A 14,819-nucleotide genomic window follows, 5' to 3' on the forward strand; every position below is an offset into this window, starting at 1 on the left:
ATAGGTGAGAAGTAGAGAAAACGAGGTCACTAAGAACAAAGTACTTGAGCGAGTACTAGAGCGAAGTGATTATAGTCCAAAATATATAGGTATAATTGTGAACGAAGTTAACTATGTAGTAAAGCTATGAAATGACTGTGTATATATAGACCATAGAATTAGTGGCTCCCCTGGGCTCTATGGGCTCTGCACACAGAGCCCGCAGAGCCATGAGAGCCATTAAGCTCTGTCCCCTCTGTGTCCTCCTAACAGAGCCCACGACCTTGGCTTGGTCACGTGATCCCGTTCCCTTGACTCACGTGTACCGGAGGTAATAACGCCGAGTGGCTGTCGTCACAGCTTGGTCTGCGGCCTCATAAAAGGCCTGGTTCGTAACATCATGACCTTTTGGGACTGGTTGGAGGAGAGACCAGTATTTTCCGAATATCAATCAGTTTTGATTACTTACTTAAGCAAGGATAGGTATCCTACAGGGTTAGTTGGTAGTTTGTTGTTTCACTGGACCCTCGGGCATGGGAAGTGAGTTGCTGCCCATCGCGACGCATCAAAGCTACCATGACCTCTCAGTAGCAAGTACGAATACGAATACGAATACGGGAGGGGGCAGTCGTATGTAGTTGACAATCGCTCAACGCATGGATTGATGCACGATGCATGATTCTCCGGGGTTTTCAAAACGAGAGTCGGTCGAAAGACCTACTAATAACCACCTACATTCATCCCACGTGCAACCCACAACCTGCAACCCGCAATACCCAACGCGCGATGGCTGGCGGTGGCACTCAAACTCGCACTAAGGGTCCGGATACGGTAGTACGTGCAACAATACTTCTTTCGCATCGGGGCATCGTCCTCGTGCTCCTCGGGCCTTCATCGCTAAGATTTACCCCATGTCATGTACAACAGACATCCCAAACCATTTCTCAAACAGGACATTGGCCGCCAAACTAAACCAAACTACCTTTTTGTTTCCACAACGGCGGGAAAGTCCATTGCAGATCAGAAAACAAGGAAAAGAAGCGGTTCGACAAATCGGCGATCTACTACGGAATATCAATCGATATACTAACACTGTGTGTGTGTGTGTGTCCCTCCTTCTCTGCCTACTTGATCTCACGAGTTACTTTCGTACAGGAGAGGAGACGCCTCGGTCGTCATTTTCACACCCACCAAGGAACGTCACAAAAAATGCAAGAGGATGTTGGGTGACAAAACTTTGGTGCAAAGGCGCAAGAAAGAAATGAAAACTTGAAGATCCAAACAAAAAAAAGATCATTTGCACAGAAACACATAAAGGAGAAAAAAAGCAATGGATGGGTTTTTGCTTGATTGGATGATGCCAACTCGTAGGGAGTCTCTGGACTCCGTGCAGCATGTGCAATGTTCAGGCACTGAGATTCATTCGCGGGGTGTCGTTGATTTGATTTTGTCAACTAAGCCAAGGGAAAGCGAAGGAAAAGCATAAGTGTAGGTATGTAATTACTTGTTGTGGTGGCGGTGGTGGTGGTGGTGGTGGTGGTGGTTAGTACTTGCTGCTGCTGCTGACTGAGTGTGTGATAAATGATGAGTGTGACAGTTTGGTGGAAATGGTGAAGTGATGAGTGATGAAGAAATCTTGCCAGTGTGGAAGGCAGTCGAGTCTAATAACTACCTAGTCTTAGTCTCTTAACGCCTACAATCCTAGTACGAGGAGACAACCAATCGAGTTGAAACAAAGAGAACATTTGTTACCTGTCCCTGTGCTCGTAGAACCCATGCGATTGGGAGAGAAACTACATAAATACTTTGTAATCTACACGCATAATAAGAGTATGTATACCAGCACCAGCACCAGCACCAGCACCAGCACAAGCACCAGCACAAGCACCAGCACAAGCACCAGCACAAGAAAAAAGGTGATTGATGGTGTTTCACAACCCACATGTCCACATACGGTACTCATCACAAGTTATTATTCGTGGTCCTCAAAGTTTCAAATCTGTGATCGCCCCCCATTAGTAGGGTAGGTAGGTAATCGTAGTAGTGTATCCATCTTTTTGTATCTAGACTAGACACAAAAACACGGTTGCACTCGTGAGGTCAGTATTATGGAGTATCTACCCGAAGTATCGTCACAAATACTCGTTAAACGATAAGTAGAGTCGTAGTCGTGGTTCGGCCCCCACAGTCATCGATCGAACTCGGTGCTGATGCATGATGCATGATGATGATGCTTTTTCTTTGCCCACGCGCGGCACGACACTTCGATCCCAAATGAGGAGAAAGTAGCAACCACCCACACACACTCTGAGTGGTAGTACAGTACGGAGTTACACACTAACAATAATGGGAAAAGTAATAAGTATGTATGTACGGAGTACGGATAGTACGAAGTAAATAACTCCTTGGTACGGAGTACTACTGAACTAACGGCTAACGATGGGCTCGTTCCTTGATTTTTATTCTTTTGTGGCGTTTTGTTCTGACCCGGGCCGAGAATCCGCCTCTTTTCACTTCTTCTTCTTCTACTTCGTTAGGTACTGTATGTCCTCCGTACGGAGTACCAACACACAAATTTACAGGTTACTTTGATTGCACTTGGCGCTCCGTGGCCACCTTTTTTACTTATGTGCCTTGTGTACTGTAAAGTACATATACTCGTACCTGGGAGGGCAATAAAAGACAACACACACACACACACACACACATATCGCGAGCACTACGTCAAGAAGTGATAGCATCGATCACCCTTTTCTACAGCTCCGTATGTAACGTGCAATTCAATTGACAGGCAATCAGCGATAATAATCTCCTCTCCTCCTCCTCGTCGTCCCCGGCCCCCCTGGCCCTCGTCTTGACTTGCTTCTTCAACATTTGGTGCAACAACAAGCGGTGACATTTTATTGGATACTCTCACTCAGCCCATCCCAGCCTCCGTTCTCCTCCCATTCCACCCTTAGCCGACCCTTTTCCTCTTTTTCTCCTGTCTCTGTTTTTCCTTTTTCCTCTTATCCTCTCCTCTTCTCCTCCTTGTTCTAACCCTCCTCTTTTCCTCTCCCACTCGCCGCGGCTCATCCTCTCCAACAACTCTTGCAAGTGTAGAATTTCTCCGTCATTTGTTGTCCTATCGCTAGGATATTCTTTCTTCCCTTCCTCTTTTCATTCCCATCCTCGTACTCGGAAATACTAGCCATTTCTCCATTCCATGCCATCCAATGCAAGGAATACCCCTTTTGTAGTGCTACTGCGGTAATTAATCTACGCTGCCATCTACGAGAGTCACAGTCGTACCACTGCTTCCTTTCGCATCCGTACAATCCCGCGTCACCACTGTATCATCTAGGCAAATACTCCGTAGGAGGCGCCCGGTTGGCTCGGCGGCGGGCGGAGTGCGTAGTGTGTCGCGGTAATTTCACGGCTGACAGGAATAATAATGTCTCAGTCAGTCGGTTCCGGAAGTGGAAGTGCTGGGCACGTTCCTTTTTGGAGACCAAGGGAGAGAGAGGAGGGAGAGGACACCACTGCATCCCACCCTGGTCCCCGTCCTGTACTGTACTGTAATAACTCCTCCTCCTCGTATCGAGATTCACACTCGGCCAGGTTAAGGTCTTCCGCAACTTTACTCCTCCATCTAGTCTGCGAAAGTATACTGTAGTCTATCGAAAATCCAGTTGAAATCGCTTCCATTTCCCGCCCATGACTCCGCAGCGGGGGCAACCGCGACGCATCGGCGCGAGTCCTGGTTGGACAGCCATCACTGGGCTGCTGATGATCTGTCCAACACAGTCGCTGCAGACGCCACAGATACACTCGGTGCAGGCAAAGGAATTCTTGAGCAGCCAGGGCCGGCCGCACGACGCGCAGTAGATCTCCAGCACTTCCGATTTGCTGCCAAACGAGGACGACTGCGAGTGCCGGTAGGGGTGTGCCTCTGAGTAGTGCTGCAGCGGACTCGTGTCGTTCGACGTGGGCAGCCCCGATGCAGAAATGTGAAAGTTCGCTCCCGATCCCGCGCTCTCCACCGTCTCGACCGAGGGAAAAGGCTCAGAGTCATTGGCTCCCAGCACGTCAGGAGGAGGGGGTGTCAGTGCTCGCTGCAGCGGAGAGGCATTGTACGAGTACTTGCCAGCTGAGCCGTGCTGCAGATGGTGGCCGAGTGGTCGGAACCCCGGCGGCAGGGATGATCGCTTGTATGCACCATCACCACCACCTGGCGTGTCCGCGGCGGACAATCTGCGCGCCGCCGCCGTCTGCGCGTGCATCGCCATCGCTGTCGAGCCCTGGGACGGCGGAAAGTTTGGCGACTGCGGCATCTGTGGTTCCCAACGCCAAGCGCCTGTTAGCCAACTTGATTATCGAGCCTCTAACGCAAAACAGAACGAAAATAGACGAGCGTGGGTGTACACATTAATTACACTGGGTGAGTGTGCATAAACTTTTTTTTTCTTCTCCCCCCGGCAGTCACAGACCCCCCCTGGTCCGGCGCACCGCCCCAGATCGAGATTTCCGAACCAGTCCTGCGTCCATGTGGTCTGATCCCGACCGCCGGCGAAAGTGGGAATGGGAGAAAAAATGGCGCGCGCCGTGTTTGACCACGGTCTTGTGTACATTCGTCGTCTCCGTACCCTGCACACAAAACCAAGCCATACACTTTCCACTCCCGACTCGAGGCGTCGGCGACTCCAGTTGCGCTGGCTTGGGCCCCCATCCGGGTCTCGGGTCTCATCGGCGGTCCTCACCTCAAATCATCATCCATCGACGATGATTTGATCGGAGAGTCCTTCGAATCGCTCCCAGGTATGGTGATACCAAAAAGACACGGCGGACGCCCAAGTCCACAACCGAGAGCTCCATCCTCTTGACCGAGAACGGAATGTGAGCTTCTCTGCTCGCGGGCTTCATCTTTTGGCCCTTTCCGTTCGCGCGTGCGGGGGGATCAGGACCGAGAACATCGACGGCCGTTCGTCGTAGATTGTTGTTTTCGAGGGGGTAGTAGACAGACACACAATAGTAGTAGTGACAATAAAAAAAATAGTACACAGAGACAGGCGCTTCCCTCCAGGGGGCTGGTCTTCCATCATGGGGAGGGAAAGGTACATCTACAAAATTTCGATCTCTTGGCAGCAGCAAGTAAACAGAGGACAATCGAAAAATGTCGTCTGACTTACGGGAGTGAGATCACGATCATCATCCACCTCGGTAGCAGTCGTCGCCGCTTCGATCAGATCTTCCCATCTCTTGCCTTGCACCCAAGCCGCCGTAGGCGGTTCGGCAGACATGGCCTTTCGGCCTTCGACGCTTAGTCGCCTCGTGAAGTCCTTGGCTGAGAACTCCCTCGACTTTCCGCGCTCGTGTTTGCCCTTGCGTGCGTTTTGTCCCATGGACGATTTTTTCGAACGCTGCATCTTATCGCGTCGCTGAAGGGGTGGCAACGACGAATACCGACTGCCCGGCGATTGTAAAATAGAAGGTAACAACTCGCGCGTGCGAGACGTTTGGAACGGGGGGAGCGTGTCTTCGCTGAACTGCGCACGTAGAGAGGGCAGTTCAAAGCCGCCCGACCCTTCACGTTTGTAGTCGGACTCGGGGAACACATCCTGGGACGGTAATGAGTAAGGCTCTCCGGGCCAGCCGTAATCGTCCTCCGGTCTAAATACTTACAAATTCTGAATCCCAATTGTGAAGTTGAGCCAGGGCGACCGCGGCATTCGCAGTACCTGATGGAGGGCCGGTGACTGCTCCAACTTGTTCCAGTAATGGAGCCTGTTCACTGGCATCCGCTGTTTGATTGTCTTAGTACGGTGTAAAATTCATATATTCAAGTCCCCAAACATACAAAGGCCTTTTCGAGCGGGAGCCGGTGCCGCGGTTGGTTGTTGTGGGCGTTGCGACGGAGGAGTGCTGATCATCAACTGGAAACTCTCCTCCGTGGCCGGCAACTTGGGAATGTAGTAGTCGGGGTGGGCGCGCCTGATGTGTTCTTGCATCGACCGATATCGTTTTTCCTGTGGGATTATACTCAGTATACTGTTCCGGCAACACGCGCAATGCAAATGGGGGTTCAGACGCACTCCGATACACCGTTTCCGACACTGCGAGCCATCTTGATTTGTGAGAGGGCAAACCACCTCATTTTCCGCATCGGTCGACAATGGGAACGAACTCGTAAGGGCAGCTTTGGGTGGCATGGCCTACTGCGCTGCACCGCAGGAGGACAAACTCAGAGGAGAGTGACGAAGGACGACGGCGGCATTGATCGGACAGATTGACACACAGGCTTGGCTGAGAGAAAAGGAAAATCCCGGGTTCGACGTAATGGGCCCCTTTACATGATTTGGCCGGCCAGACACAGCGATAATCGGAATTAGAATTAAGAGGAGAGTATAGTGATGTACAGCACCAGCCGTCGCTGGCTCAAACTGGTGGTAAGGGAGTGCGGGAGAGGAGAGAACGGCTGCGGTGATGTCGGTGAGCAGAGTGTATAGAAGGAAGAGAGACAAGTGTGTCAGTGTAATAGGCGTGTGTGCGGAAGACACGAGCTTCGCTGGTGAGGGGCTTAAACAGACTCGGGCTAGTTAAGTTTAGTTAAGGCTGCGCCTATGATGATGCTGCATCATCCCTCCCGCGGCCGCCCTATCGAGTGAGCTGTAGGCACTAGCTTCCAGGTAAGGTCCTCAGCATCTCCACGTATCTTTCCACCACGCCGTCCACCAAAGAAACATCTCGGTTTCATCAGCCCATCTTCAGAGCTCCGATCCATGAGACTTGGACAACCTTCATCCATCTCCTCACTCGTCCTTATCTTGGTTTGGGCGCTCAGGCACTCGCCAATCACTCCCAAACCAACAGCTTATGTGGATCTGCCCAACGATAGCTGCCCTTCTGCCTCAGTGTTGCCCAGCACAGGACTCGTATTCTCTGTTGGGACATCCAGGTATGATGCTGCCGCTGCTGGCTTTACGGGGTATCGTGTTGACATGTGCAGGGCAATTCGCTGTTCATTTGCCTCTGATCAGCATTGTCCAACCCACTCCCAGAGCTTCCTCCCACCCTGTCAGATCATTCATTCACTCCACATGAGCTGTCACTGTCAGAAACCTCTTCTGCAGGACAGGATGCCGCCAAGTGTCCATCAGTCGCCTTTGCAGGCTCTGACAGCCGGAGCTCCTCGGCTACCCGCGAAGCTTCCTGCTGAATAGGTAGCCTAGGAAGCATGCTGATGTAACGGCTGCAGCGATAATCCCCTTGTCTGGAGCCAGATGGAGCTCCATGATTGCATCACGGCGTTTACACGAGACGAGACTGGTACAGCAAGCTACGAGGATGCAAGTCAAGAACAAAAAAAGAGTGCTTCGTCTGGCAGTTGTTTGGTGTCGGTGCGCATCCAAGCTCCTAGCTATGCTTCTCCGCAGTTTTCCCAGCTTCGATTGCTGAGCTTCACCGGGAGCTCTGCTCAGCTCATCCTTGAGCTCACCCTCATCCGCCAAGCTCTTACGCAATGGCCACCTGGCGATACGAACCTCTCGGTTAGCATTAAACACCGAGAACTTCTGCTGGCGAATGGTGTGTGCATCTCCGGAGTAATCGACCATGTGCTATATTGTTTGGATGCTTCTGAAATACAGGTCATGCCACACGTAGTGCTATTTCGCCAAATGTCACCCATATTTACACGACACCTTGACACACATCACATAATTGCTCTTCGGAACCAAAGTCTCAGAATCCTTTGTGGTACTTGTGGTCCTTGGTCTCAGCGAGGACTTCGAAGCGCATCCCAACTTCAACATTGCCTTCATTTCTAGGACAGCAGAGCATACCAAAGCAGGGCTTGAATTTGATACCCTCGTCAACTCTCCGATAGCTAACAAGCAGATCCCATGGCTGTTTCGGATGCTTCTCAGCCGTGTCGGGATTGACGTTGGGCACCGTGCACCGAGCGCATCTGGCGACAACGTCAACGTCCAGAGCATTTCGATTGCCGCCAGTAATTGTGGTAAAAAGAGAAGAATCCCCATTGATGCGAACAGTCTTCCAAGAGTCCTCGGACCATGGCTCGCCGCCTTTTACAATGATGTTCGGTCGGAACCTTTCAATCGTGATGGCCTTTTCACCTTTCGCTTCCAACCTAGAGTTCAGTTCAGCGAGTGAAGATTCGGATGCAATTTGAACAGGTAAAACGTCAGGAAAATTGACAGTCTCTTCGCGACCGAGCAGCTTTGGATGTCCGTTCCCACCGCAGATCCGCGGTTCGGGACCTTTCATGACTAGACTTGCTTCTTCCTCAAAGAAGTCGGAGAATATTTTCTTGATCTTGGAATCAGTATATGCGTATCCATCGGTAAGGTGTTCCCATATATCAACCGTGACCTCTTGGGTGTTGGCATCGAGCCATGTTTGGTCTGGACGAAGAGGAACTTTGACTTGCTTCTCGGCATCGTGGCCGACTGTGATGACAAGATTGCCAGATTCCTCATCGATAGCTGTGTTGATCAATGTCATCTGGGGCTTCTGCCTGATGGTGAGAAATTCACGCTTGCCATCAACGAACTATCTCAAAGCGCACTCAGTCAGCCTCGAATACTAGGCTACACCGCCAGTCTGCAAATGGTGCACTCACCATCCATTTTCTGTCGAATTCCAAGCCCTGTCTTGTAAGATTCGCAGCTTTCACTGATATTCCACGGCATGACTTTACGGGATAAATCCGCAAGTCTGTGATTTCTGACACTGTAAAGGTCATTTTGGCGAGTGAGGATGATGTTGAATTTTTATTCTCGTCGTCAGTAAACGGAGTACGAGGATAGACTGGTGATGCCAGAGATAGGACCCAGGAATGTTCAGAGACTGAAGCAAGAATAGTGAGCGTCTGATCGTGTACAGTCGGTTCTTGTGCAGTGGTTCCAGAAGCGCGTACAACAATATCACAGTCCCCTATAACCAGTGCAACCCTGCATTGAGAATCGTAATTACTTATATCCCAAATGTAGAATTGCTGAACAACGACAACAGGAGAGAAGGGCTTGATGTAGCGTTGCCCGCACTCGGTCAGCAAGGTCAGCAAAAGCAGCGATCTCGTTGGATGGATTCGGGGGAAATGGTTGTTGTCTGACATAGGAGAACACACAGTCAGCCTCTGTTTTCTTCGGAATAATTTGTCTTACATTGACAGCTCGCTCTTTCATAAGCAGACAAGAGGACACGTCACCCCACCTTCAAAAAAAAAAGCGAGATATTCGACCGATTTTAGGCATGTTTACTATACCATTCGAGGCAATTTACAGCGAGAGCGAAGACCGCCTCGGTTAATCTGCCACAATATCGCAAAGATGAGACTAGCAAGATCCGTTTCAGGGCACAAGCAGCGACGAGAAAGCTTTGATAAACAAAAGTAACCAAATTGATACTCCGTGCACTACAGTCTACGCAGTACCCAGGTCATGATCAAGACTTCCTGATGCTTGACCGTTTTCCCATTCCTCCAAGAATGCTTTGGCCATATGACAACACAAAGGAGCAGCCACGGCGTATCGATATTTCATCTCGCCATCGCCGTGATGAAAGATCAGATGAACCGGCGAAGATAACTCTCTCGTGAACGATTGATTGTCTATCTTCGGTACCCAGACTTAGGCGAGATGAGGCCTAGGCTTTGAGACCAGTGACAGTCTCGTGGGTAACCTCCTTCTCTTGTGCTCCCAGACCAGGAGCCTCGACGTCAAAACTCTGACCTTCCAATACCTGATCCTCCTCTTCCGGTCGAACATAATTCTCCACCTCCATCCAGCCTTTATCGTACATGATAGCCGGAGGATACAGCTTACACAACGCCCAATAGGTTCCTCCAGACACGGCCAGCCCTACCCAATATGCAAAGTAATAAAACTTGGTGACACCCATTGGCGCATCGACCCCCATATTGTTCAAGAAGCCATAAAAGTTTGGTATCACGCTAGAAAACGGTCAGAATATCGGCGAGCTGCAACTCAGAGGACGAGACTTACCCGAGCACGTATGCAATGTACGCTCGAATGTTCCAGCCCTTGGTATAGTGGTAGGCTCCGTTCTTGTCCGCAGTGAACAGATCCGGTATGTGCATATACCCTCGAGTGATGATATAATAGTTGCACAACAAGACACCAGTAATGCTGGACAAGAAGATCTGATATGAGCCCAAGAAAGACACAAAAATTGACGCACTACCCAGCAGGTACCATGGATTGATGGCGAATGAGACGACTGCACAAATGAAGAAGCCCTTACGGATCGTGATGTACTTGGGGAAGAGTGCTGCCAGGTCGTTTCCAGCAGGCAGAGAGTTCTCGAAGATGGATGAGAAGATGGCACAGTACACGAACATGAGTGCGATGAAGAAGCACCCGGCTCGGTTAGCCGGTGTGTAGTCAGCCGTTTGGAGCTTGTCGAGGAAATCAATCGGATTCCAAATGAGCTCGCCGAAGATGACTTGCGACGAAGCGCCGACAAGATTGCCGACAACTCCGACCAGGAAATTGGCAAGGGGGAATCCGACCAGGTTACCGAGAATCGGGTCGTTGGGACGAGGCGCGTACCGTTGGAAGTCGCTGGCATTGCTTGCAAAAGTTGCGCAGTTAGCAGCTCCCAGCATCAGGAAGCGAACAATCTACCGGCGCATCTCGTTAATTTTTGCGAACGCCGATATTCGGTAACAAACTCACCAGCCAGCTCTTCTCACTGCCATGCACAGTTGAACCCTTGCTCGCGACAGGGCCTAGACCTCCAGCCTTGCCGACTGTCCAACCCAGCATTGCCACGGCCGATATGATGAAGACCACCAACTTCACATACACAAGCGACCTCATCTTCGGGACTGGTATGACGAGAAAGCAGCATGTCACAAGCCAGAAGACAGCGAACCCAATCATTCCCGCCGAAGTCAAAGCACTGCCCGTGCCCATGGTGTTTTTGACATGGGCAATGCTGGGAAAGATGGCGTGCAACATGACATAGACGCATTGCCCACCCTGAACAGCGTTGACCCCGTTCCACACCTACGTCGAGAGTTAGCAACCCCAGCGAGCCGACGTTGTGATGAGAATACCCAACTTACAATCGCCATCACCGCGCGGTTGAAAGTCGGCCACCACGCTCCATAAACGCCGAAAGCTGACCTGTTGAGGATAGGGAAACCGACGTGGTATACCGCACCGGCTCTACCATTGAGGGTGATGATTATCGCAATCAAGCAATTCCCCCCCAATGTGCAGGCCAATGATTCCCACAACGAAAGGCCCAAGGCTTGAGCCGCTGAAGCTCCATACCTGCGTCCCGTCAGTGAATTGTTTCATGTCGTGTAATATGATGTCAGTCGGTCGTTTCCACGCACCAATTGCTAACTGTAGCTGTGGCACTGAACCAAAAGACAAAGTACGTGGTTCTATTCCATGTGCGATCCCTGAGTTTCAGCGGCCGAAGGTCATCGTTGTCGAGCCAGATTTCTTTTCCCTTGATCTCTTCCGCCCCCGCAGCAACGAGTTGAGGTCGTCTGAACGATACCATTGCGATTATGGGGCACCGAGCGGCACAGCGATTGAAATGTTTGGCAAACAACTTGCTCCAGCGGCGAGGTCATATTTCAACCGCGCTCTAGACTAAATTGCAGTCCCATCATCGGGTCTGGACGTTGGCACGATGCTCTTGGCCATGCTGATCCCACTGATAAGGACGACTCGCTTACTGCTGGGTAGCATTTGTAGATTGCCGATAGGGTATGTCTACGGGTTGCTGATAACCTGTAGGGCACGCCTATGGACTGCTCGCATACCCCAACACTTGGCTTGGTTTCTAATGGGAAGGAAATGGTGTATAGTGGATCTGAGAAGTTCCCGACGCCTTTAGACAGACCATGGAGATGAGCGCGAGTATCTTGATGGCACCATATAGTGTAGGAGGAGTAGAGAAAAGGGGCAGAATGACTCATACGATGATTGGCGAATTGTTCTCGGACCTTGTCGGGATATGGAGAATAGCCGGTCTTCTTGGTAAATACGACGTCGACTATATCCGTCTCCCAAATGCCGACTTGATTGTACACTACTACACGGTTATCTATACTGACTCCAGAACTCCTTATCTTGTTTCGGGTCTCGCCGACCGCCGACCAAGGCTTCATCATTTCTCGTACAGATGAGGCATTCCTCTTGAGTCTCTGATTTCTAATATCGCGGGAGAGCCTGGGGAAGTGGGAACCACGGGGTCGCGAGCGCCGATATCCAGGTCCATCTCAACGCTTATCACGGACTACAAAGATACAATTTCATTGAGTTTCAACAAGCCAGTCGTCGTGAAAAGAAGAATTGATATTGTCAAAGATCAACATCACAAATCAGGAGGGCCGGGACAAGAATAGCAGGCCATGGCGACGACAGTCACCGAATCGACCCCCTCGTTCGTCAAACTCCAGCTACGCACCGCTTACGGACCGGTGTATCGCGATGTTCTGACAAGTCCACCACGTGAGGCTCGAAGCGACGAGATCCCCTTGATCGACATTGGGCGGATCTATGGCGACTTGGATGACCGAAAGAGCCTCGCTCAAGAGATCAAGTACGCGGCAGAGAACACTGGCTTCTTCTACATCAAGAACCACGGTATCCCGGAATCAGCCATCAACGGGGCCCTCGACGCGTCCAAGACCTTCTTCGCCCAACCTGAAGAGAAGAAACAAATCGTGTCCAAGTCCAAGGGGAAATACTATAATGGCTACAGTGGGAATGGGACTGCCATGGCAAGTCCTACTGAAGGATGTAAGTTTTCAATGTTTCTGGTGCTGTTCAACATTCGTCCTCTCTCTCTCCCGTATCAGTACACTTCTGAAAGCTTTCATCCACTCCTTCTCCTCCTCTTCCTCCTACTCCTCCTCCTCCTCCTCCTCCTCCTACTACTGCCTATTCAACTTGGTCTACGTTATGTAGCCATTCTATATGTATCATGCCCCCTGCTGTTATCTGTTATATTTCTTATCACGTCCCAGATAGACACGTCCGTGTACATTTGTTTTACAAGTTGAGAACGTACATACATGCATCCTCTGCAATCCATATACCAAGACTCATTATATCACAGTGGACTACCGCGAATCTTTCAGCTGGCGCTACGAACCACAGTACGACCCGGACCCCAAAGACCCCGCGAACGTCCCCGCCGAGGTGCTTCCCTACATCCGCGGCGAAGACTACGTGTGGCAAGGCACGTCGCACCTCCCGGGTTTCAAGTCTGGCTGCATCACGTACTGGCAGGAATGTTTGAAGCTGGCACGGCGGTTGGTGCGTATCTTCGCGCTCGTGCTCGACCTGCCGGAGACGTACTTTGACAGCGTTACTACGTACCCGGGCAGCGACGGCGTCTTCAACTTCTACCCTGCTATGACGGCCGCGCAGGCCGCGAGCAGCGCCGACATCGGTCTCGGCTCGCACACGGACCTGCAGTGCTTCACGCTGCTCTGGCAAGACATGAACGGCGGCCTGCAAGTGCTCAACAAGGACGGGCAGTGGATTAAAGCCTCGCCGATCCAGGGCACCTTTGTCGTCAACATAGGCGATTACCTTATGCGCTTGACCAACGATCGCCTCAAGTCTACGGTGCATAGAGTCTTTAACAGATCTACTGTTGAAAGGTATGTTGGGCTATCAGAGTTCTTTGCTATCAGTTTGGCCACGAGTCAGGACGACTTTCTTTCTTTCTTGCCTTTTTTTCCCTTCCGTTTTGGTCGCGAGTCTCACAGACACGGCCTTCTTTTCATCTTTCCCTTTTGCATCAGCCACCATGCCGACGTCCTTTTGCTTTTCCTTTCACTTCCCACACCCCAGCCGCATAGTATCGGCGAATGTTTCGATCATGACCTAACTCGACTTTGATTTGATCTGATTTCGAACTGACAATCACTCTCGACCAAAAGATACTCGATGCCCTTCTTCTTTGGTTTCAACTTCAACGAAAAATGCGGCGTCCTTCCCAGCTGCACCGACGAGAACAACCCGCCGAAATACGAACCCATCTCGTGCGCAGACTGGTGTCAGTTGAGATTCCAACAGACAGACGTGGAGGGGAAGGGGCCATCATCTACGACGACGACGATGACAACTTCTGCTTCCAACGTACCCGCGGTGTATTGAGAACGTACACCTAGAGACATAAGAACGTGCATTCAACATACATCCAGAGATATGAGGACATATACACCTGGAGATGAGAGATGAGAGGCGAGGAGAATTCAACGACCATGACCGAGAGTGGGGGAGGTATCTTGCCACATAGTATCATTTCAACAAGGCCTGACTGATTATTCACCGTTCCACCACTGACCATTCCAAATTGTATGTACCTCTGCAGGCGTACATTCTTCTATCCCAAAGAAATAATCAAAATCGCACGAGAGCAGCCATTAACCATGTGCTTGACTTCTTTAATTCTCATTTTCCCTACACGCATTCATTACAAGTGTCACTTCAGTCACAGCGGCCGTGTCGCATTCATACTCTACCTCGGTCACGGAGTAGGTAGTGAGGTACATGCACATTTGCTATTCATCACCGATCAGTTTGAACCTACAATGCAAAGCATAGAGTAGCTCAGTCCAAGTATATCGGTAACCGGAGTATACAATGGGCATGTATGTATCATACAATTTCATGTCTAAGACTTTGTCGACTAGACTGGTGGACTAGACTAGACTTTCACTATCCCGTTTTGCCTCGTCTTTGGTATATCTCAATCCGCAGCTCAACCTCTTGAGTTGACCAAGTCTTGGTCGAGCTTCCCGTGAAAATTTGAATACACACAACGAAAACGTATCATCACAA

The 14,819-nt window shown here is 50.6% G+C and overlaps 4 protein-coding genes across 4 annotated transcripts; 1 reads left to right on the forward strand and 3 right to left on the reverse strand.

The window, feature by feature from the left end:
• Positions 1-3,635: 3,635 nt before the first annotated feature.
• PV08_06427 (uncharacterized protein) lies at positions 3,636-6,082 on the reverse strand (the record flags this gene model as incomplete). Its single annotated transcript, XM_016380765.1, has 5 exons — positions 3,636-4,292; positions 5,148-5,576; positions 5,641-5,771; positions 5,816-5,984; positions 6,059-6,082. 5 exons carry the CDS (start codon positions 6,080-6,082, stop codon positions 3,636-3,638), a joined length of 1,410 nt encoding a protein of 469 aa, XP_016236592.1.
• A 1,616-nt stretch (positions 6,083-7,698) lies between these two features.
• On the reverse strand, positions 7,699-8,722 carry PV08_06428 (uncharacterized protein; the record flags this gene model as incomplete). Its single annotated transcript, XM_016380766.1, has 2 exons — positions 7,699-8,529; positions 8,600-8,722. 2 exons carry the CDS (start codon positions 8,720-8,722, stop codon positions 7,699-7,701), a joined length of 954 nt encoding a protein of 317 aa, XP_016236593.1.
• A 902-nt stretch (positions 8,723-9,624) lies between these two features.
• PV08_06429 (uncharacterized protein) lies at positions 9,625-11,517 on the reverse strand (the record flags this gene model as incomplete). The annotated part of the gene is made up of 5 exons (XM_016380767.1): positions 9,625-9,931; positions 9,984-10,621; positions 10,677-11,009; positions 11,069-11,279; positions 11,345-11,517. 5 exons carry the CDS (start codon positions 11,515-11,517, stop codon positions 9,625-9,627), a joined length of 1,662 nt encoding a protein of 553 aa, XP_016236594.1.
• Positions 11,518-12,373: 856 nt separating this feature from the next.
• PV08_06430 (uncharacterized protein) lies at positions 12,374-14,132 on the forward strand (the record flags this gene model as incomplete). The annotated part of the gene is made up of 3 exons (XM_016380768.1): positions 12,374-12,764; positions 13,084-13,633; positions 13,916-14,132. The coding sequence occupies 3 exons, from the start codon at positions 12,374-12,376 to the stop codon at positions 14,130-14,132; spliced, it is 1,158 nt and encodes a 385-aa protein (XP_016236595.1).
• Between the last annotated feature and the right edge of the window lie 687 nt (positions 14,133-14,819).

This window comes from Exophiala spinifera (assembly GCF_000836115.1).
Source record: "Exophiala spinifera strain CBS 89968 unplaced genomic scaffold supercont1.4, whole genome shotgun sequence".
Classification (NCBI taxonomy): Eukaryota; Fungi; Ascomycota; class Eurotiomycetes; order Chaetothyriales; family Herpotrichiellaceae; genus Exophiala; species Exophiala spinifera.